Source organism: Vigna unguiculata, chromosome 5, assembly GCF_004118075.2.
Source record: "Vigna unguiculata cultivar IT97K-499-35 chromosome 5, ASM411807v1, whole genome shotgun sequence".
In the NCBI taxonomy this organism is placed as follows: domain Eukaryota; kingdom Viridiplantae; phylum Streptophyta; class Magnoliopsida; order Fabales; family Fabaceae; genus Vigna; species Vigna unguiculata.
The window spans coordinates 32,752,050-32,775,504 of NC_040283.1; the positions used below are offsets into that span (position 1 = coordinate 32,752,050).

Genomic DNA, 23,455 nt, shown 5'->3' on the forward strand with positions numbered 1-23,455 from the left:
GGGGTAAGTTAGGTACAAAGCTTCTCTTCTCTACAACTTGTCATCCTCAAATAGATGGCCAGATAGAAGTGGTAAATAAAACTCTTTCGCAACTCCTTAGATGTTTTGTAAACAAAAATTTGAAAACTTGGGAGGAGTGGTTACCTCATGTGGAGTTTGCTTATAATAGGGTAGTTCATTCTACTACTTAGAGGTATCCTTTTGAGGTAGTATATAGTTTTAATCCTTTAACTCCATTAGATTTGTTACCTTTACGGGATATTGATTCTATGACTAATAACGATGGACTTGCCAAAGCAACCTTTTTCAAGAACTTGCATAAAGAGGAAAAGGCCCAACTAGAAAAAAAAGATGGAGAAGTTAGCCTCTAAGGCTAACAAAGGGAGGAAGCAAATCAAGTTTGAACCTGGCAATTGGGTGTGGGTTCACTTTAGGAAGGAGAGACTTCCTTCTAAAAGGAAATCTAAACTTTTACCAAAAGGAGATGAACCATTTCAAGTTCTTAAAAGAATCAATGACAATGCCTATCTCGTTGATCTACTTGAAGATTATGGGATAAGCTCTAGTTCCAATATTAATGACTTGTCTCCATTTGATGTAGGTTCAAAATTAAGGACAACTTCGATTCAAGAAGGAGGAAATGATAGAGGACTATCCCTACATTCCATACAAGAAGAACTTGAAGATGAACCTTTATAATTCAAAAGACCTATAACAAGGGCGAAGAGCAAGAGATTGAAAAATCACATCTATTCAAGACTCTTAATACTATAAGCAACTGCAAGTGGAAATTCAAAGGATATGAAAATCATGGCTTGGAGCACTTTTGAAGGATAGTTATTAGGAAATTAATTTATATTTTTAAACTTTGGGTTTTCTTTTAGAAAATAAGTTATGTTTTTGGGCTTTGGGCTTTCTTTTATAAATTAGTTTATGTTTTGGTTTGGGTCTTCTTGTAGGGTTCTTAGGTTTTCTTAAACTCATGTGCTTATATATAGAGGTACCAAAAATTATTGTAGACACTTCTAGTCATATATTGAATTTGATTTCATTAAAGAGAGGATTCTCTTTGTTCTTGGCTTAGGCCTCCGATTCTTATCAAATATTAACATCTTTATGGCGAATCTTCACTTGACTTATCAATCTGCTAGATTGTGGCATCCTCCATCTTTGTCTTATTCCACGTTCTTCTCTGATTTATTTGTGTCGTGCCTCTTGAGGATTCAAATTCAGAAATGATCATACTCTTTCCTGGATAGGATCGTATCAGAGAATTTCCAAGTTTCCAGAATAGTTTCGTACTAAAAAGTGATCTTTTTACCTTTCTTTCAAAAATCACAACATTTATAGTCAAATGGTTACGAAATTCGACAGGTTGATTTTCAAATCAATAAGTTGATTTTCAATTAAAAAATAAATCAATTGATTGAATAAGTCATAGTTTAGGACTATTGTAGCTAACCTTTTAACCTGTTAAAAATCTATTCAATAGATTAAACGACACATTTTCACTTGTTGAAAAATATTTCAACAGATTAGAAGACACAATAACGACCTTATACATCTAATAAATGCTTCAAGTTACTTCAACAAAGCATGATTCCAAAGCAATGGCTTCAAGTTACTTCAACAAAGTTTCATCAAATCTTCAAGAAACAAACCATCTAGGCTTCGCATGTCAACAACAACTCTAGATGGAACAAACCTAAAAGTCAAGGAAAATTGTCACAAAATGAAAGAACTTATATAATATAAACAATTATTTTAATTGATTTGAAATATTATCCTCGACCGACAAGTTCAATCATCGGACGGTCATGCAGAGGAGGGTCATGTTCTGCATTTAAATTATAATCAATTGTAGATTGTGGTCCAACTATATCCTATGGAACTGGGATGGTTTAGAGTTGTCACCAGTGACAAAAGATGATCACTAGTGCAAAAAGAGCTTATTATGACAGGTAAAAAGGACTTATTGTGATAGGTATGTTGGCATCATAGTTGCAGGAGTCATAAAAAATACGTTTTTTCTATGACATCGTGAAAATATGTCATAATAAGTCTAACTTACTATGATAGGTATTTCTACACCTAACATAATAAGTGAGTATTTTTTTAATTTTTTTCAATTTTCCTCCATTCATAATAGTATTACCTGAATATAACAATATATAATTTTCAAATAAAAGAATTTCATTGACTTACTTTATCCAAATAATATTATCCAAAACAGACTTACTCTATGAAATTATATATACATAAAGATGTTTTACCTAATAAAACTCTGAAACAAAAGGAAAAAAAAGTAGAGAAGAAACCCTAATGTTGATCCTGTTCGTCGAGAGAAACTTCATCATCATCGTTATTGGCATCTTGGATTTCAAAACCAGCATTGTCATTCTCCAAAGAATCCAAGCATGCAAGTGCCGCTTGAATTAAATTGTAACAAAAACACACTTTTATCACATTCCTCATTAAATTTTATGTTCATACATATTGTTTTAAAAATTTGAAAAACAGAAAAAAAAATTGATAGGAGATAGTTGCCTGAGTGCGGTTGTCGGCATTGGCAAGTGTGGCAGCCATTTTGGACATAAATGAAGGCGAAGAGGGTCACGACACCATAGCGTTGGAGTCACGTTGCAAACACGACGAGCGGATGGCGCGCAGACGGTATGCGAAAAGCGCGCGGACAGAGGACGAACGATGCGCGAACGACACAATGACGACAATGTGAAACAATAAGGTAATATTACTGTTTGAGAAAGAAAATATACTTCTGGAGAAAGAATTGAGACGAGAAAGAGAAAGAGAAAACAGGGAAGGAAAAAATTAGGGATTTGAAGATATTATTACAGGTTTCTCTAAATCTGTCATAATATATTTTTAACATAATTTCAATTTTGCCACCGCACCCATCTATTATGATAGGTCCTCTGCACTTGTCATAATAAATTTTCCCTTTTCACTTATTATGATAGATCCTTTTTTACTAGTCATAATAATTGTTACTTTTATTACAAAAATGTCACCGGTCAACTTATTATGATAGGTGGCTTATACCTGTCATAATAAGTCGTCATAGATTCCCCTTTTTCCACTAGTGGATGCACTAATCGAGGCTGAGGATGGTGCAACATGAGGTGAAGTCTTCCCTTTTGATATTACGTAACATGTTTAATTTGTAACTGTAAGTGCTTTGATGGCATTGAAGTGCTTGGTACCATTTAGAAAATTATCTAATAATGGATTAGCAATTTTCCTTTAAAAGTAATTTTTTTGTATTGGGAATAATGGATTAGCAATCTAATAACGATCAACTTTTCAAAATAATTAGAAGCCATAAAGATTACAAAATCCATAGGTATTGGGAATAACTTGTAAAATCAACTACTTCTTTTAAAAGGTTTTTTTATCACCATAAATATCAATTAGTTGTTTTTTTGTACATAATTGAAAATATAATGGGGTTAAACCTCAGCTAGTAACGGGGTTTCAAACCTCATGTAGTATAATGAGGTTTAAAACCCTAAACAATAATAGGGTTTTAAATATCGTCTGGGGTTTTAGGCAGTAACGGGATTTCGAATCCCAAGCAGTATCAGGGGTTTTCTAAACCGTTGACAAGGTATGCTTATTTCAGGAGTTGCTAAAAATCTCAGGTAATCTATTAGCGACGCTGACTCTTTTAGAAAAATGACAAATCACGAGAAACGCAGTTGGTGGGGGTTAAAACCCCATAAACGCTGAAAATAACCACAACTAAATACATTTATTTTTGTAGTGTGTTAATGTTGTGATGCATGAAAAGAAACATCAAAGGAACTAGAAATCAGACATAAAGTAAAGATCGGATGGTATGCACTACAAACTGTTGTTACATAAACTTTTTTGGATTATCAATACAACTTCGATGTTATTCTAACTTTTGTATTGTGCATACCACCCTTAGAACTGGTGCAAATAATTTTTTGATTCCTAATTTTGATAACTTCAATTAGGGTGCTCTATTTTCATGTTGTCTCTGTTAGACTTTCCTTCAAGTTTCCGAGCAAAAAAATCTTTAAAATACTGGTTCGCGCTAGTGCTCTTGAACTGTGGTGGTGTTTGATGAGTTATCAAACATGGTGAAGGACCTAAGACAGCATCTTCTCTAGGGCTATAAAATGTTGCAAATGAAAGTCTTTCCTTTTCAGAGTTCACTGTTGCTCGATGTTCAACACTTCGATATGTTCCATTGGTAATAATCTATGCCATATAAAACATGCAAAATTGGAAGTAAATATTATTAGGATATATAAACCACATAGAAAAGAAAAACAATATAATTATGAAATAACTTTTTTTTTACTGGTTGACATTATGTTTTACCATGTGTTCATGACTCTAATTCAAAGAATAGTTGAACTTTGTAATTTTCTTGCATATGATGAATACAATGCTTTTCGTACATGGAATGAATAAAGAAATGGTTCAAAGTTGAAAACAGTCATTCATTTTTTAAAAATAAAGTGAGAAAATTAAAAAAAAAAATCAAAAGATAAAAAAGATGGTAAGAAATCATAAAAATTGAATAAAAGATTACAAATATAATTTCTCCCAAATGTACCCTAAAAAGATCACCAAAACGTTGATTAATAAATTGCATTAAGTTTAATAGGTGAATTAGATTCTTAACATTTTAAAAGTCTGCTTCCTAACAGTAAATATAAATCCAGAATCTTAAAGTATTGTAAGACAAAGTATTTGGAAGAAATTACTAATTTAAAACTGAAAAATTAAGAAAATCAAGCAAAAGACCACCTAAAAGAACAAAAATGTCCTTGCATATATATTACCTCCATTATGTCACCAACATTGACAACAAAGGCATTAGGCAAGGGCTTAACAGGAACCCACATGCCATCTTTTCTTATCTGCAGCCCTTCGATCTCATTGAGTTGTAAGAGGATGGTGAGAGCATCTCCATCAGAATGATTTGAGAAACCAATGACCTTTTCTGGTTGAGGAAAAGGAGGGTAATAGTTCATCCTCATCCTTTGTATCCCATCTTCAAATAATTCTATCATTTCCCTTTCTTTTACCTCCAAAGCTTTTTCCATTTGCCCAATTATGATCATGGCTACATCTTTCATTTTCTGTGAGTATAGCTCTAGATTGTCTCTGTATAACACAGACCAACACGGCTGTAAAATGCATTTTTTTATGACATAAATAAATGATTACTTCTCTTCTAGTTTCCTAAATTTCATTTAATTAAAATATTAATCAATTTACTTAATCATGTTTTTATTTTAACATAACACCTAAACAATTTTGGTTTTGATTTTTTTTTTGAATCCCATTGACTTTCGATGGAACCATAAACGCCACCGCAGGTGGATTCATTGATTATCATAAAAAGAGATGTGTAGTCTTTTTTTTCATAGTTTGAATTTTTTTCCTAAATTGGACTTTTGTTGACAAAGGTTTTAACATATATATTCCTCAATGGAATTCCTTGCTTCAATTATATAACAACCATCTTCTCACATCCAAGTCATCTAAATAATGACTAAATAAACGTTAAATCAAACTCAATTACCTTGTGTTTGGATGGAGCATTTCAACAATGCTTAGAAATTGAAATGTTTTGTATTTGAATTGCTTGTAATTAAATTCCATTCATTTTTTAAATAACTTGTTTGGATAAGGAAATTAAAATACCTGACATTTCAATTTCTTGTTTGAAAAAAAATTGAATTTATTGTGAGATAAAATTTAATTTTAACAATATTTATTTTACGCTTAATTATGTTTTGAGTTCATGATAAATTCGGAAACATGCTCGACAACCCAGATGGGACGGGCAGACCTAACTACGCAACCAGATTGGTTAGACCCGATGACCAACCCGAGCTGGACCAACTAGGAAGCCCAGACAAGCTGGCTGGCCCAATGATCTAGAGGCCTGACGGCTGCACGATTGTGCCGTCAAGTTCGTCAATATGGCCTGGTCCAACCCGTCTAGGTCATTGGCCCAATGCTCCAAACGGGTCCGACGATCAAGACGGGTCCAACGACCTTGACGAGCCCGAAGATATGGACGAGCCCGACAATCCGTCCGGGCCGTCGGGACCGTTTGGATAGTCTAGCCCATACGAGTCGTCGGGCCCGTTTGGATCGTCGGGATCGTTCGGGTCATCGGGCTCGTTCGGTTCATCGTTCCCGTCCGGGTCGTTGGGCCCGTCCAAATCATTGGGCTCGTTCGGGTCGTCGGGCCTGTCCGAGTCATCGGGCCCATCCAGGTTGTCGGGCTCGTTCGGGTCGTCGAGCTTGTCCATGTTGTCCCACACTTCCGGGTCGTAAGGCATGTCCAAGTCGTTGGGCTCGTCCAGGTTGTCAGGCCCAATGATTTGGAAGGGCTAGTTTGGGTCGTCAGGCTCGTTTGGGGGTCGGGTCCGTCCAGGTCGTCGGGCTCGTCAGGGTTGTCTGGCCCGTCTAGGTCAGGCCCGTCCGGGTCATCGAGCCCGTCTGGATCATCGGGCCCGTTTGGGTCGTTAGGCCCTTCTGGGTCGTCGAGCATGTCCGAGTTGTCGGGCCCATCGGATCATCGGCCCGTCCGGGTCATCGGGCCCGTCTGGGTCGTCGGGCACGTTCGGGTTTCGGGCCCGTCCGGGTCGTCGGGTACGTCTGAGTTGTCTTGCCCGTCCGGATCATCTAGAATGTGAGGTTGAGTGGGAATAATTTCAAATTCCACCTATTTTGAGGGTATTTGAATTTGTACTAATTTAGCTAATTGAAATCCTTCAAAAAAATGCTTGCGTTTGAAATTATTTTTAATTTCTCTATCCAAACAAAGCATTTCATTACAAAGAAATTTAAATTCTTCCAAAAAATGAATTGCTTCATTAAAATACTCTATCGAAACACACTCTTAGCTTATTCCGTTAAGCTTGGATCCCTTCATATCTCGTTAAATCTCAGACCTTCAAATATTCACAAGCTGCATGAATTAAATTGGATCCCCATACATTAACATGTTATTCTTTCAAGCTTGGATCCTCGTACATATGCAAATAATTAAACTAAAATCATTGATTAATGTTGAATCTCCATATATATAAAGGTTAGATCTCCATACATTCACAAGCTATTTAAATAAAAACCATTCATTAATCTCGGGTCTTGGGTAGCTACTCATTAAAGCTCAAGTCCTAGATATCCATAAGTTACTTACCCCATAAAATTCACTAAAAGTTCAAATCCAAGTCATCTAATGTCTACTTAGAAGACATTAATTTAAAGTTATTTAATGTATTCTATTAACGATATTAAAGAATTTTGAGTTGAATATGTGAAATTCATTTTAAAATAAAGAAGAGAGAGATTAAAATAGCACACATGGCCAAAAGGCCCACATATGAAAAAGACCTCAAGGCAAAAATAGCCTCAAAAGCCTAATGGGATAGGGCCAACCCATGCCCCAACCTATGTGAGTTGGTATAAGATCAAGATAGACTAGGTTGGATTAGACCTAGGTTGATTTGACTATATCCTCGATATGAACTAACATAGTTGGACTTTTTGAGTCGAGGTAGCTCGGATTGAATCTTGGCTCGAGCCAATTTAACTTGACCTTGGACCTATGTTGACTTGCCTTGAACTTCAAGTCGAGCTGACTCGTCTTGACTTTGGACTCAGGGCCGACTTGTTTAGACCTTCAACAAGGGTCGACTTGTCTTGACCTTCATCCCAAGCTTACACAGATCGAATATTGGCATAGTTCGAGTTAGCTTGACTTTGGGTTAGGCCGACTTGGCTCAACCTTCAACTTGGGCCAACTTGATTCGACCTTCGACCTATGTTGACTTAGCCTGAACTTTGGCCATGACAAGCTCAACTCAACCTTCGACTAGTTTGAATTCACTAAACTTTCAACCTGAGTTGCCTAGGCTCATCCTTTGTCCTAGATAGCTTAGGCTAGTCTCCACCTTCGACCCATGCCGACTCAAATTGAATATGGACCTAGGTTGACTTGGCTTAGTTATGACACCCGATTCACTCGGTCGAGTCCATCTATGTCGGTCTTTGGCCTAGGTCGACCTCCAGCTTGCATCAACCTTTGTTGCCCTTTGGCTAGAGCTGGCTCATCTCAACCTTTTACTCATTTCGGCCTGTCTTGACCTTTAACTTGAGCCGAAAAATCTTGAACTTTGGTCTAGAACAGGGAATTTTGTTCTTCGGTCCAGGTTTATCTGTCTTAACTTTCGGCGAAGACCAATCCATCTTGACCTTCGTCACTTGCATTTTCTCTCAACCTTTGGTTCAGACCAAACCGTCTCTACGTTTAATGTCAATTGTTGACATGGGTCACTAGTCTCAATCTTAGACCTGACCAACTCATCTCGACCTTCAATTTAGACCAACTTTATATTGTATTATCACTATACAAATAAAAATGCACATATAAATTCGTAAAAAAAAATTGACAAAATATAAACATATATAGAACCTGAAAGGATGGGGAAGTTGTGGAAATAAGTGGGGCATTCTGGATTTTCTAGGAAGGCTGTTCATATAGAACATATCATTCCAATCAAGTTTTTGATCTTCACTCACAACAAATAATTGCCCAAAACCCTCCATATTCTCTGAAGTCTGCCAAAACTTTTTCTTCTCTGACATTGGAAGGTTGAAGAATTCCTTAATCTCCAACTTAATTTTCTCCACCAAAGAAGAGCTCACGCCATGGTTTATAATCTAAAAAATATTAAAATTGAAATCCATTAACTGTTTGAGATTATATGCGTTCCAAATAAATTGAAGAATAAAAAGAGAATATGAAACTAACCTGGAAGAATCCCCATTCTTTGCAAGCAAGGTGGAGCTTGGCCAATTCCGAACTCCCAGATTCTTGAGAAAGCAAATTGTGCATGTCAATAACAGGAATCTGAAGGGTGGCATGAGATTGTTGAGAGATGAGGAGCCTTTGTTGTTGATGTTGAGGCTGAAAGTATCTCTGTGGAACATTAGATACACTCTCTTTAGACAACTCTTGAACTGATGGTACCAAGACCGAAGTCCCTGATTCCTTGAACAACTTTTCCATACCCTCTTGGCTCATCTTTATCTCTTCTTCAACTATAAGCCCTGTCTTTTATAATATTATGACTGCCTGACATTGAGATCTATGCGTTGCCTAATTTTGATGTAATTTGATACACGTGGTATCAAATGCTTACAAAAAAATTTAATGTGATATAACCCTCACTTCAACTTTTCTATTAGTCAACATCACTATTCATAAATATCACTTTTGTATGATGAAACTGATACGCCTTGTGGGAATGATAAGTATAATATAAGTTAAGAAGATTAGGTGAGAATTTTTTTAGAAAATTTTGTTACAATCTTATATTATATGTAATTAAATGGTATCCTATGGTCCTGCTTACAGTTATATAGAATTTTTTTTGTACCAGTTCTATTTTTTAAACTTTATTTATAGAAGTAATTTTATTCAGAGCTCACTGTCAGAATTTGGCTTCATGCGGACCCAATTTTGATTGCATCTTTGCCTGCAGACGTCAATTGCGTAATTTAATTCTCAATATAAATTTTTATTATTAAGTGCAAACATTTCGCGTATTTATATGTCTTATAAAAAAACGAATTATGTGAATAATTATTGAAATAAAAAATATTATTAAATATAAAAAAATCATCATTGTAAAATGCCAATTATGAAAATAAATCAGTATTGTTTACTTTAGTCATTTATTATGGATAGTTAATTAAGTTAAAAAAAAGAAGATGTAATATATAAAAAAATACTTACCAAACTGAAAGGTAGAATTACAAGGATTTGTATAAAAGATGTAGTTAAAAGTAGAACTTATTATATTAATTTAATTTTTATAATTTTATTATAAGTTTATTTATGGAAAGTAATTAATTCAGTTTAATATATATTGTTCCTGCAGAGAACAAATAAGATGAGTTAGGCACAAGCGTCACCTTACCATGTAGTCCGCTATCTCCTCAGTTGACTTCTCCTTGGTTGATACATGTCAGCTTGGACCTAGGAGGGGTTACCTTTAGTACCCGTTTTTCTCTGAAGATGGTTTCCACCCGCAGCAAAGCTGGAGTGAACAAGCAGGCGAATGCTGGTCCCACAGGACCTGCTGGCATCACCCCTGACCTGGCCGCGATCCTAGACGGCCAAGCGAAGATGCAACAACCCACATCCCCCCTCACAACCTCACCTCCACCTTCCCTATGATCAACCATCCCATCCCACCTCACCTGCTCCCTCCCCACCAGCCCAGACGCCGCCACCCCTTCACTGGCTTTATCGCCAACACCCTTCTTCCAGCCCAGTGGGAACCTTTCACCCTGGATCGCTATACTGGCGAAACTGACCCTGACGAACACCTTAAAGTCTACATCACCCATGTCGCCCTATACACATCCCAATACGCAGTCTTTTGCAAAGCCTTCCCCACCACCCTCAAGGGCCCTGCCTTAGAATGGTTCACAACCCTTCCACCTTACTCAATCGACAGTTTCGACGTCCTCTCCCACATGTTCTCTACCCATTTCGCTGGCAGCCGCCCACACTAAACTACCACCATATCCCTCCTAGGCATCCGACAAGAACAAAACGAACCACTCAGAGCGTTCATAGATCGCTTCAACAAGGCAACCCTTCGTACACCACACCTAAACCAGGAAATGATCCTCCACTACATGGCCCTTACCTTACAACCCGGCCCCTTTGCCAACAACGTCTATCTCCACCCACCTGCCTCCATGCACGAACTCAAGTTACGTGCAGCTGACTATGTTCGCATGGAGGAAATGCAAACCCTCCACACCAAATTTTACAACGACTATGCAGCCACCACCGCCAACCCCACCCCACAGCCTAACCCACGTCCTGATACCTGCCCACGCGAACCCCGCCAACCTCGCTTCACCAGATACGCCCCTCTTACCGTAGCCCGCTCCTGCATCCTCGACGAAGCCCTACAAGCCGATCTAATCCCTCCACCACGCAAGACAACCACACCTCCCAATGCCGATATGACCAAATATTGCCGCTATCACCGCAACCATGGCCACACTATAGAAGAATGCAAAGCACTCCAGGATAAAATAGAAGAACTGGTCCGTGCTGGCCACTTTCGCTGCTTCATCCGAAGAGACGACCACTCCTCCTCTCGAACCTGCCACCCCCCGATCCGATCACAGACGTCCTTCACATGACGCTCGTCATGACAGACACCCACCCAACCCACCAGTCAAGAACTGGAGCCGGCCCACACCGACATCACCCCGACCAATCCTCCCCTACGTGGCACCATTAACACCATCTCTGGTGGCTTCGCAAGCGGAGGATCCACCTCTTTTGCCAGGAAAAGACACCTCTGCCATATACAATCCATCAACCACATCACCCATTCCCACTACAGACGCCGTATGCCTCCTATCGTCTTCACAGATGATGACTTCCACGGCCTCGACCACCAACAAGATGACCCCATGGTCATCATTGCTGAAATCGAAAATTACACTGTCAAGAAAGTCCTAGTTGATCAGGGCAGTTCTGTTGATATCCTCTACTGGGCCACCTACCAAAAACTTCAACTTCCTGATACCGCCATTGTCCCATATGACAAGCCAATATATGGCTTTTCTGGTGAACAAGTATCCACCCGGGGCTACATTGACCTCCACACCGTCTTTCGGGAGGGAACGCAAACTAAAACCATCCCAATCCGCTTCCTCATCGTCGACGCGCCAACATCCTATAACATCCTCCTGGGCCGTCCTTCCCTCAATACCCTTGGCGTCGTCATTTCCACTCCTCACTTAGCCATGAAGTTCCCTGCCCCGTCCGGCGACATCCTTACCATCCACTACGATATAGCTTGCGACCACAACTCCCAATCCAACAAACCAACCATATCGAGAGACCCCTTGGCTCCAGCATAGCTCTATTCGGCGAAGACCTTGACCCCAGAATAGGTCGGGATGTTCACCTCGAACCAGTTGAGGACACCTCACCTCTAGAGCTTCCCAATGGTCAGTCTATTAACCAAGGCACCAGTTTAAACTCTGACGAGCGTGCCACCATCACACCCATCCTTATCAACAACACCGATCTTTTCGCCTGGTCAGCCGCTGACCTCCCTGGAGTGGACCCCCAAATAGCATCCCACAAACTATCCATATATAAAGAAGGCCGCTATGTATCCCAGAAAAAATGCAAGCTTGGCGAAGAACGCCAGCAAGCAGCCAATGTTGAAGCCGACAAGCTACTAAACGCAGGATTTATAGAAGAAGCTCAGTACACCACTTGGCTTTCTAACGTTGTCTTGGTGAAGAAAGCCAATGGCAAATGGCGGATGTGCGTAGACTACACAGACTTGAACAAGGCTTGCCCTCGTGACGCTTACCCCTTACCCAACATCGATCGACTCGTGGACGGTGTGGCAGGGAACAAGGTGCTTAGTTTTTTGGATGCATATTCAGGATATAACCAAATCCCCATGGCCGCATCAGACATGCACAAAACCGCCTTCATCACGGACGATGCCAACTACTTCTATAGGGGCATGCCATTTGGCCTCAAAAACGCCGGAGCAACTTACCAACGACTAATGGACAAGGTGTTCAGCCACCTAATGGGACATTGTGTCGAAGTATACGTCGACGATATGGTTGTCAAGTCCCCAAGTCATCACCAACATGTTGAAGACCTGTCAGCAGTTTTCTCCGCGCTACACCAATACAACCTTCGACTCAACCCCGACAAATGTGTATTCGGCGTTGACCGGGGTAAATTCCTTGGTTTTATGTTAACCCAACGCGGCATAGAGGCCAACCTTGAAAAATGCAAGGCTATCATCGAAATGCGCAGCCCCACTACTGTTAAAGAGGTCCAACGTCTCATTGGCCGTCTCACAGCCATTTCCCGTTTCCTACCCAAACTAGCCGAACAAACCCAACCCATAATCCAACTCCTAAAGAAATCCACCCGGTTCACGTGGACTGATGATTGTGAACAAATATTCCAAAAACTAAAAACAACCCTAACCTCCCCACCTATCCTCCACAAGTCGTACACTCATCAACCCCTGCTTGTATACATCACAGCCACTGATTATATCGTCAGCGCCGCGCTGGTCCAAGAAATAGAAGGCACACAGCATCCTGTGTATTTTGTGAGCGAAACGTTGCAAGATCCTGAAACCAGATATCAAATGGTAGAAAAGCTAGCCCTATCTTTTGTCCACGCAGCACGCCGCCTACGCCCATATTTCCAAAACCACACCATAACCGTTAAGACCGACTACCCAATCCAAAAAATATTACAAAAACCAGATCTGGCCGGACGCATGTCATCATGGGCCGTGGAACTATCAGAATTCAACATACGCTATGAACCCCACGGCCCCATCAAAGCCCAGTGTCTCTTAGACTTCGTCAATGACCTACAACAAACACCCATAGAGGACTAGTGGACGCTTCATGTAGATGGTTCGTCAAATCCAAGGGGTGTCGGCGCCGGCATCGTCTTAGAAGGCCCCAACGACATCCTCATTGAAAAATCCCTTCACTTTGCTTTCAAAACGTCAAATAACCAAGCCGAATACGAAGCCATCCTCGCCGGCCTTTCCCTACCCCGCGAGGTAGGCGTCAAAAGATTAACTTGCAAAACCGACTCCAAACTTACTATAGGTCATCTAAATGACGAGTTTCAGATCAAAGTCCCCATCCTTCTATAGTATTACCATCTGGTCCGCGCAGTCATTCAATCCGCCTTCGAACAAGTTCGCGTCGAACACATCCCAAGAACCGACAACGTCAGGGTCGATATCCTTTCCAAATTAGCCAGCACCAAGCTAAAAAACCGTCACCGATCCTTACTACAACAAACACTATCCACACCTTCCATCACACACACTTGTCAAAACTTAACCCACATCCCAGCTAACAGCGTCACCCCCTCCCAAAGCCAAAACTGGACCACCCCCTACATCCAGTACCTCAAAACCGGCAACCCCCCTAGACGCTGACAAAACTTGGCTGGCTAAGGCCGCCAGGTACACCATGATAGGCGATGACCTCTATAAACGCGGATATGGCCAGCCCCTCCTTAAATGTGTCACGGCAAAGCAAGCCCAATATATTATCAAAGAGCTACACGAAGGTATTTGTGGTTATCATTCCGGCGCACGCACCATGGCTACTAGAGTTCTTAGAGTCGGATATTTCTGGCCGACCATAGAAGCAGACTGCCAGGATTATGTCAGGAAATGCAAACCATGTCAAAAACATGGCAACCTTATTCACCAGAAACAAGAACAACTACACCACATACTATCCCCATGGCCATTCGCTAAGTGGGGAAAGGACATTCTCGGCCCCTTTTCACCCGACAAGGGGCAGGTAAAATTCCTAATTGTAGGCGTCGATTACTTCACTAAATGGATAGAAGCTAAGCCGCTAACTACCATCACGGCCCAGCAAGTTCAACAATTTGTGTGGAAGGACATAATATGCAGATATGGCGTGCCACATACTATCATAACAGACAATGGCCGACAATTTATTGACAAAGAGTTAGCCAAATTTTACACTAGTCTAGCCATCATGCACATCACAAGTTCTGTAGAACATCCACAAACCAATGAACAAGCAGAGGTGGCAAATAAAGTTATCCTCGTAGAGCTGCACAAGAGATTGGATACCGCCAAAGGCCGATGGCCCGAAGAATTAATAGAAATACTGTGGGCTTACAAATGCACCCCTCAATCATCAACAAACGAATCCCCATTCAGTTTAGTCAACGGCGCAGACGCCATGATACCAGTAGAAATTGGCGAACCATCCCTGCGCCGAGAACTGTACGACCCAACCCACAATCACCAAAACATGGCCTTACATCTCGACCTTCTACCTGAACTCAGAGAAAAAGCCCAGATACACAATTTAGCTGCCAAACAACGAGCTGCCAGGAAATATAATGCAAATCTATGTCCACGATCGTTCGTCATCGGGGACCTAGTATGGAGAATGGCCAGCAGTGCTAGAAAGAAGATGGCAAGTTCTCCGCCAATTGGGACGGCCCGTACCGTATACACGAAGATGCAGGAGGAGGAGCATATCGCCTAGAACACTTATCTGGGGAAGAGATTCCCAACACCTGGAATGTATCCCACCTCAAGTTCTACTTCAGCTAAACGTATACTGTAATCGAACCAATACTTGTAACCCCGGGTGTACTCTTTTTCCTCACCTGGTCTTTTTTCCCTAAGGAGGGTTTTGGCCAGGGAGGTTTTAACGAGGCACCCCTATTCAATAAATAAAAAGAAGGGTTCCCAACTATACAACTTTTCCATGTGTTTCCTTCATACTCGCTTTACCCCAAGTAAGCGGCCTGGGTCGAACACCCCTATATTATGATTAATTTGCTTAAGTTCCCCACTCTTACCCCAAGTAAGCGGCCTGGGTCGAACACCCCTATATTATAATTGATTCGCTTAAGTTCCCCACTCTTACCCCAAGTAAGCGGCCTGGGTCGAACACCCCTATATTATGATTGATTCGTTTAAGTTCCCCACCCTTACCCCAAGTAAGCGGCCTGGGTCGAACACCCCTATATTATGATTGATTCGTTTAAGTTCTCCACCCTTACCCCAAGTAAGCGGCCTGGGTCGACCACCCTTATATTATGATTGATTCGTTTAAGTTCCCCACCCTTACCCCAAGTAAGCGGCCTGGGTCGAACATCCTTATACTATGATTGATTCGCTTAAGTTCCCCACCCTTACCCCATGTAAGCGGCCTGGGTCGAACACCCCTATATTATGATTGATTCGTTTAAGTTCCCCACCCTTACCCCAAGTAAGCGGCCTGGGTCAAACACCCTTAACATATAACTTATCGCGACGCACATACACCACATATTATCACAACTCGGCATACACAATAACACAGAACGTTAATCGCATTAAACTTAAACGCAAAGTATACCAACATAACACAATGTACCGGTTATTACAGACATAGGCTCAAATATATTCAGAAGAATAAAAGTTAAAGTCCTATTCTACCGCGTCAGCCCTCACTTCTCCAGCATCAACCGCCTCGATAACTTTTTCAGCCACTTTCTCCTCCACCCTCACATTCGCTTCCTCACCAACACTACCGTCATCCTCATTCACAAGCCTCTCGTCGACAACATCCTTATTAACATCAAACTTGACGTCCGTAACATCCACCTCCCTGTGGAAAAATGCCGCTTGACGCAACCCCTTTTCAAAACCATTGATGTGTTCCTGTATAATGCTATTCTTCAGATCATCGAGCTCACCCACAACTCCATCATACTTATCCTTCAAGTCCTCATAGTCCTCTTCAAATTCCCCTATCCTTTTATTTAACTTTTCTTCAGAATCCAAGCAACGAACCCTCCATGACGCCAACCTCTTTCTCTCCGCATCCTAACTCTCCTTTGCCTTCTCCAATGCAACCTTTTCCTCCTCCAGCTTATCCACCTTCCCCTACAACTCCTCTAGTTTTTCCCGGCCCCCCTCCTTCACTTCCCTCTTATAAAGGGACCCCACGCGCCGGCTCAAAACTAAAGCCTTGCTTCCAAACTCCACCATTGTCCTCACAAGGTGGTCCGCATCCATGTCGTTAATAGAATTCACAATGGTATCTGGGAGGGTAATTGAAATGTCCTTCCTCACAGATATTTCCGGCAACTCGATCAACCCAGATTCTGGCCCTTTCTCGCCACTGGCCGATCCTGCTCCACTAGCCGACCCCGTTCTGAGCAGGGCCGCCCTTACTTTCTTCACGTCTTTTCCCTTCCCGGGTCGAGGCGGTAACTCAGCCTTCCTCTTAGTCCCGCCGTGCACATGCACCTCCACCACAAACTCTTGCAAGTTGGGAACATCAGTCTTCCCAGCTGCCTTGGCCTTAGCGGCCATCTCCTTCCTCAGCGTTTGGAAAAGAGCTAAGTTCTTCTTTCCAGACTGCGCCATATGCCCTATAATAATACATTACAATTCGGATCAAAACAACTTAGAATTATTAACACAGTTTCAATAATAAACAGATACGTTCGATATCTATTATCGGATGAACCGAATTATAAACTCTAACTAGGCCCTTAATGGGCACCTTATCAACAAACTTCAACAGAATCTCCACCACCTCCTTATCACCAGCCGACAACTCATCCATCCCCATGTCTTTATACCGAGAAGGATTACTTGTCCAACTAAAAGGAAATTTAGTGCTCCCATCTGCGTTCAAAAAATGAGCTTTTCCTCCTTTTTTAACGACAACCTTGAAGTACTCATCCTTGAAATGCTTGAAAGACTGGGAAAACGCATTCATTAATCACTGATTTGACCTTCTGAGAGTTTTGACTTACTTGAGCTTCGGAGACTCTTCTGCAGGTAACCCCTCCTGGGTCCAAGCTAACATATATCAACCAGGGAAAAGCCAACTAAGAAGATAGCGGACTACATGGTAAGGTGACGCTTGTGCCTAACTTATCTTATTTGTTCTCTGCAGGAACATATATATATATATATACATATATATACATATATATATATATATATATATATATATGTATATACATATATATGTATACATATATGTATATATATGTATACATATATATATATATGTATATACATATATATGTATACATACATATACATATACATATATACATATATATATATATATATATATATATGTATATATGTATATATGTATATATGTATACATATATACATATATACATATATACATATATACATATATACATATATATATATATATATATATATATATGTATATATGTATATATGTATATGTATATGTATGTATATATATATATATATGTATAACATATTTGTTTAGATGGGTGTGGTGACATTCCATTTAATATTATAGTCTAATAAATAAAACATTACATAATTAAAAAATATAGAGCAACAAGATGGAAGTTTAGATTAACTATTACAGTTATCTATGAGTTTACTGTAGTACTCAAAAGCAACTAAGGGCACCAAAAAGCCCAAGATCAAAATGTAAACATAATCGTATCAAGTTTTTCAAAAAGGAAGACAAGAGTAAAGACCAACTAAAGCAATCTATTCTAGACTGCAACATCTTTGTTCGCCTGCTCCACCTCAACATGCACTTCCTCTTATGTTTCCACTAGTATTGGTGATAATCGCAAAAAGAAAAGCCAAACAAAAAACAGACATAAAGAGAAAGGGTAAGCTAGTAAAAATATTTTTAAAAGATAACTGAGTAATTATAAAACACAGATAACATAAAATCTCCCCGTGAGACTCATGGTATTACATCAAACTATGTATACATTTCCAAAACCCTTTATCATTATATACCAAGCACAACAAATTTTAGCCTTGTTCCATCACATAAAACATACATGGCGTCATATTTCACGCTTTAAGGAGTAAATCAATCAATCATGGAACAAATAAAGGAATTAAACACTTCCCTGCATGAATCTTGCTTAAGATAGACATCCTCACTTAGGCGAAAGGGATTCTTTCGCTCAAGTAAACCCTTCTCACTTGAGTGAGAGTTAGAATAGTGGCATTGTGAGGTTTCTACGAGTTCTCGCTTAAGCGAGACCTTCTTGCCTAGGCGAGATTACTCTTGCTCAAAAGTTGAAACTCCTCGTCTGAACGACAACTCGAGCATGATTATGGGTGAGTTTCTACAAAGGGACATAACATTCTATTTGCCTTGAAAGGGTTTCTACAAAGGTCTCGAATCCAAGTTCTGCTATAAGAAGAATTTAGAATATAAGAATGAGAAATAGAAAGGGAAGCTGTTTAAGAATGGACAAACGTAGAGAGAAAATGGTAATGAGAAAGTTGAGAGTGTTTCAAGAGGAAACGAGCTTGGGCCTTTTCCTTTTAATTGACGTCAACTAAACAAAAGAAAGAAATGGGTTTTACTGGTGTAATAGTTGCATATAGGTTCGCCCTTAGTGATGGAGACATGGTTCGGGACCGTCAAAGGATTAGAAAACAGATGATGGAATCATGCACAATATCTTCAAAGAGATCTCAAATTAGCTTCGGATAGTGGAATAAAAACCTTTTTGTAATTTTTGAAATATTTTCTTTGGGCTTTATCAGACTTTTAGTGGTATTGGGCTTTTTGGTGTTTTGGCCTATAGTATATAAGCCCTTATGACACACATTTGTATTCAGATTTGAGTTAAATGAAAATTTGAGTTTTCTCTCAAGTCTTGAGGTTCTCCTTAGAACCACCGATCCTTATCTTTGAATCTCTAATTCAAAGTGGCGGATCTTCCTCACTTATCTTGGAATCTCCTCCAAGTGGCGTAGTTTCCTCCCGTTCCGAGACGATCCTTCATCATATGGTATTTAGAGCTTGGTTTGGATGAATTTATGCTTGTCTGAAATTGGGCGTTTCATTCTGGTTTCATTTCATATTTTTTTCCCGTGGAAGTTTCGAGATTGGTTTGTCGTCGTCTTTCATTCGGTGGTTTCTTTCTCATCTTCGATTGTGCACGTCTCTAAAAGTCAAAGAAGGGGATTTCACGAGCTGTGTGCTTCGCTAGTCCTTGGCAAATTCAATTTCCACCTCATTCCTTGGCAAATTCGAAGAGTTCAACACCGAGAAAGTTCTATCACGAGCAATTGCAAAAGCGACAATGATAAAAGATGTTTCAATTTCAATGGCTTTGTTTAATCCATGGAATTCGTAATCGTAAAATTGCGTAGCTTACCACTTGAACATAATAGCATAAGGAAGTTTCGTTACTTCCAACTACACTAGCTCGTGCCTTTAGTCTGAAGCAGCTTTAGTGTTTGTGAAAATGACTCAATGAAGGGTCCTTTAACAAAAGTCAGTAGAACTAATGGAAACGGAGTTGTAGTTGCCCTTTATTCAATTATGAGTTACTTGTAGGTTGGTCCACTCCCCCTTTTGTGAGCTAGCAAAGTGTAGCAAACGTCAAGCTTGAGGTGTTGTTACTTGAAGTGGTGGAACACATCTTCACAACCACGCATCGTTGGTGCACTTTGGATGATTTGTCCTGTGTTTTTGGTTCAGCTTTGATCAAATTTTCTGGTGCACTAGTTTGTTGTTTTTATAGGTGCAATTTGCTGGTTTAATGGTTCAGCAACGTCCTATGAATTAAGTTTGACAATAGCTTGCTTACATCCATTAGGTGCAATTAAAATTTTCTTGCAAGATTTGAATGGTGGTGGCAACTATTTTAGGTATCTTGGTGCAGAATTTGAGGCAGAAAATTCGAAGCTTGCGATGTGGTCCTATTTAGCACGTTCTAATAGTGACGTTTGAGTTTTGCAATCTGAAAGCAAGCTACTTCTGATTTGGTGATTGGTTCACTAGATTTTCCATTCGCTATATAGATATACTACAGCAACTACTTTTTGAGGTGCAAGCTTGACCTTTCATATGTTGGCAATGGTGACTTTGATTGGCTCGTTGCTTGCTTAATTGGTGTAGGGAAAATTTTAGGTAGCAACTAAAGACCTCTTTCAGAGATGTAAAGGTGCCAAGCGGTGCAGCAAGAAGGGAAACCCATTTCCTTTTGACAACAAGTGTTCTGGTCCAAGCAGTGGACAAGTCTTGCCAGTTTATTTTAGTGAAGTTGGTGTAGTAGATTTTTGGTTATAGCGGTGGCATCTTTCTAGTTTCACTGGTGCAACCTTTGTTTCAAGCATGTTTTGGCAGCCACCACACTCCCCAAGAAATATGTGAAATAGTGGATGAAGGGAAAAGTGGTTCACTCATTTAGCTTAGTGGTGTGCAAAATTTGTGCAAATTGGAAGGTCAAATTTCCAGCATGGTTCGTGTGGTACTGTGAACGTGAAAATGGATTGTTTATAGTGAATTTGGTTAGTCCATTCAAAGGAAGTAAACAATTCAGTTGGAATAACAGGCAATTTTTTTTTCTCAAGCAGTGGTAGCTATCACACAAAATCTGGAATAACACGTGGTGCAAAATTTCTTTTTGGTGCATCAGATGTCAATTCGAAATTGCGGTAGTTTGGCCTATCTATTTAGCTATGTCAGTGCTTGGAATTATTCAAAGGTAAACCAATCAAAAGAAGCAAGCGGTGCATAGACAAAATCTTTTCTCTACTTCATTTGATGCCAATTTGAATTGGTGTAGTGAGAAATTTTGAGCAATTGGCCTTTGCCTTTTTTAGGCTGTGTTGTGCAGCACCATTTCTGACTTGGTGGTAGTACAGCAAGCAACTTGGTGAAACAGGCTGGTCCAAAGAAAAGGGAAAGTAGCGGTATGCGTGATAAGTTCGTTGGTATAGTGGCAATATTGGCAAATGGGTGCAGCAGGATCCTTCAGACAATGGTTGGTGTAGTGAATTTATGCAGCAAGGTTGTTTGAAGAATTGCCAAGTGGTGCAACAATGTTTTGGCCTTGAATTAAGGAATCCAACAATGTGGTGGGATTTGGCCTTGAATTAAGGAATCCAACAATGTTTTGAAGGTTGAAGTAGTGGACATGTGGAGACTTGCATCTGATGCAATCAGTAACACCTAGTAAATTATGGAAATCAATTTGTGTAGTAGAAATATGTTAGGCAACAGCTGAACGGGAACATGTTTGGTTTGAATTAATCAAAATGCTGCAAAATTGATGCTTCATGCTTTGTAAGTGTGCCTTAGTCCTTTTAATGTAGAAATTTCACTTGAGTATCTAGTTCAGGCGGTAATTCTATGATTGGCTCCTTTTCGGTGCAAAATTGGCAATGGTGATGCAGTAGTCTGATCCATTCAGTGACAACCTTTCTAGGGAATCTGGTGCAGTAGTTTGTGGTAGAATAAGTGGCGTTTGGAAAATTTTTGGTGCACGTTTATGAAATTAAGGGAAAGCGTGAGTTTTACATGTGGCTACGTGAATATTAGACCTTGGATGCATTATTAACAGTTTCCTTAACGTGATTTAGAATTGGATAGAAAGAGCTTAGTTTTGCACAACTTGTTCTTTCAGAAGCTAGTCCATCCGATATGTGCATTTACTAAGCTGCAAGTTTGGAACGTGTTAGTGCAGCCACGAGTCTGTTTTGAGTGGCAGCGCATTTGTTGATTCAATGGAAGTTGGAGACGTGTTTGTGCAGATTGCTTGAATAACTTGAATAACAACCAATTATTTCCCTTTACAACCACTAGATTTAATTGATGGTAGCCATCTTTGATTTAAGCATTTTGGCAGCAACTGGCCCGCTTTTGGCAGCAGCCAGCCCACTTTTGGTAGTAGCCAAACCTGTTTCAGTGTGTTGTTATGCTACTGTTTTGGGACATGTTTTGGCTGGTTTTGATAGCACACGTAAGACGGTCTTTGTTGATGTTTTACTATTGATAGAGGTGCCTTAAGGGTTGCTATGGATGTTGTTATGATTACTCTCCATGGAAAATATGGTACTTATTCTTGTCAATATAAGTCCTTTTCTTGAATTTCTAACTTTATTTGAGTCTTTTGTCCATGATTTCTCTTTGAGTTGATTTTCCTTTGGATTGTTGTGTTATAGGACAATGTGCCTTGAGCTAAATTGTTGGAAGTATTGCTTATGGAAGTTTGAATTAATCATCAAAGTTTAGCTTGAGTAATTTGTTTCACATTTCCAGTAGTAATTCTAAATACACTATTTAGATTACTTGGGTCTTTTAAAGTGTTTTTAGTTTATCTTTAAATTTCCTTGGTGTTGTCTTAGAGTTTTCCTTTCTTTGGCCTCCTGAGTTGAGCTTAGATTTGTTACATCTTTCACTTTGATGTTGAATTCTTGATGGGTTGATTGGAGGTTCTTTGAAGAACTAAATAGGAACTTAAGAGCGAATGAATACACTTTGAGAGGGAAACACGAGTGGAATTGAGTGTAAACACGTAAAGAGTGGTGAAGCCCATTTGATAATTTTATCAACAATACTTTTGCTAACCAATTATTGTGTTTTGTGTTAATTCTTGTTTCCTCTCTTTCACTGCAGGAATTAGCATTTTTTAGCACTCAACAATGTTCCGTACACGTTCGACCTTGATAGAAGATATAAACTTCATTGTGTTCAGAATTATGAGGTTGAATAGCAAACTTGGGAATCTTAGAAAGGAGCACCAAGATGATAGAAGATCATTGCCAAAAGACAAAACAAGTGTTATTAGGTGCACCAAGTGTGAAGGTTATGGACACGAATGTAACATCCTAGTAGGATATTACTTATAATAAAATAAAACAAAATAAAATAAACAGGCATGATGAAATACCTCATTTATTAAATAGTCCATTTTCCAAAAAACATGGAAAATTTAAAACTTTAAAACATTAATGGTCTATAAATTCTAAAATCCATATGTACAACTTCAAGATTAATATCCAAAACCGTA

At 39.7% G+C, this 23,455-nt stretch overlaps 1 protein-coding gene across 1 annotated transcript; it reads right to left on the bottom strand.

Moving 5' to 3' along the window:
* Positions 1-3,753: 3,753 nt before the first annotated feature.
* On the bottom strand, positions 3,754-9,161 carry LOC114184944 (protein SRG1-like). The gene is made up of 4 exons (XM_028072366.1): positions 8,834-9,161; positions 8,495-8,742; positions 4,839-5,163; positions 3,754-4,248 (listed from the first exon to the last, which is right to left on the bottom strand). Exons 1-4 carry the CDS (start codon positions 9,104-9,106, stop codon positions 3,994-3,996), a joined length of 1,101 nt encoding a protein of 366 aa, XP_027928167.1. The 5' UTR covers positions 9,107-9,161; the 3' UTR covers positions 3,754-3,993.
* Positions 9,162-23,455: the final 14,294 nt, after the last annotated feature.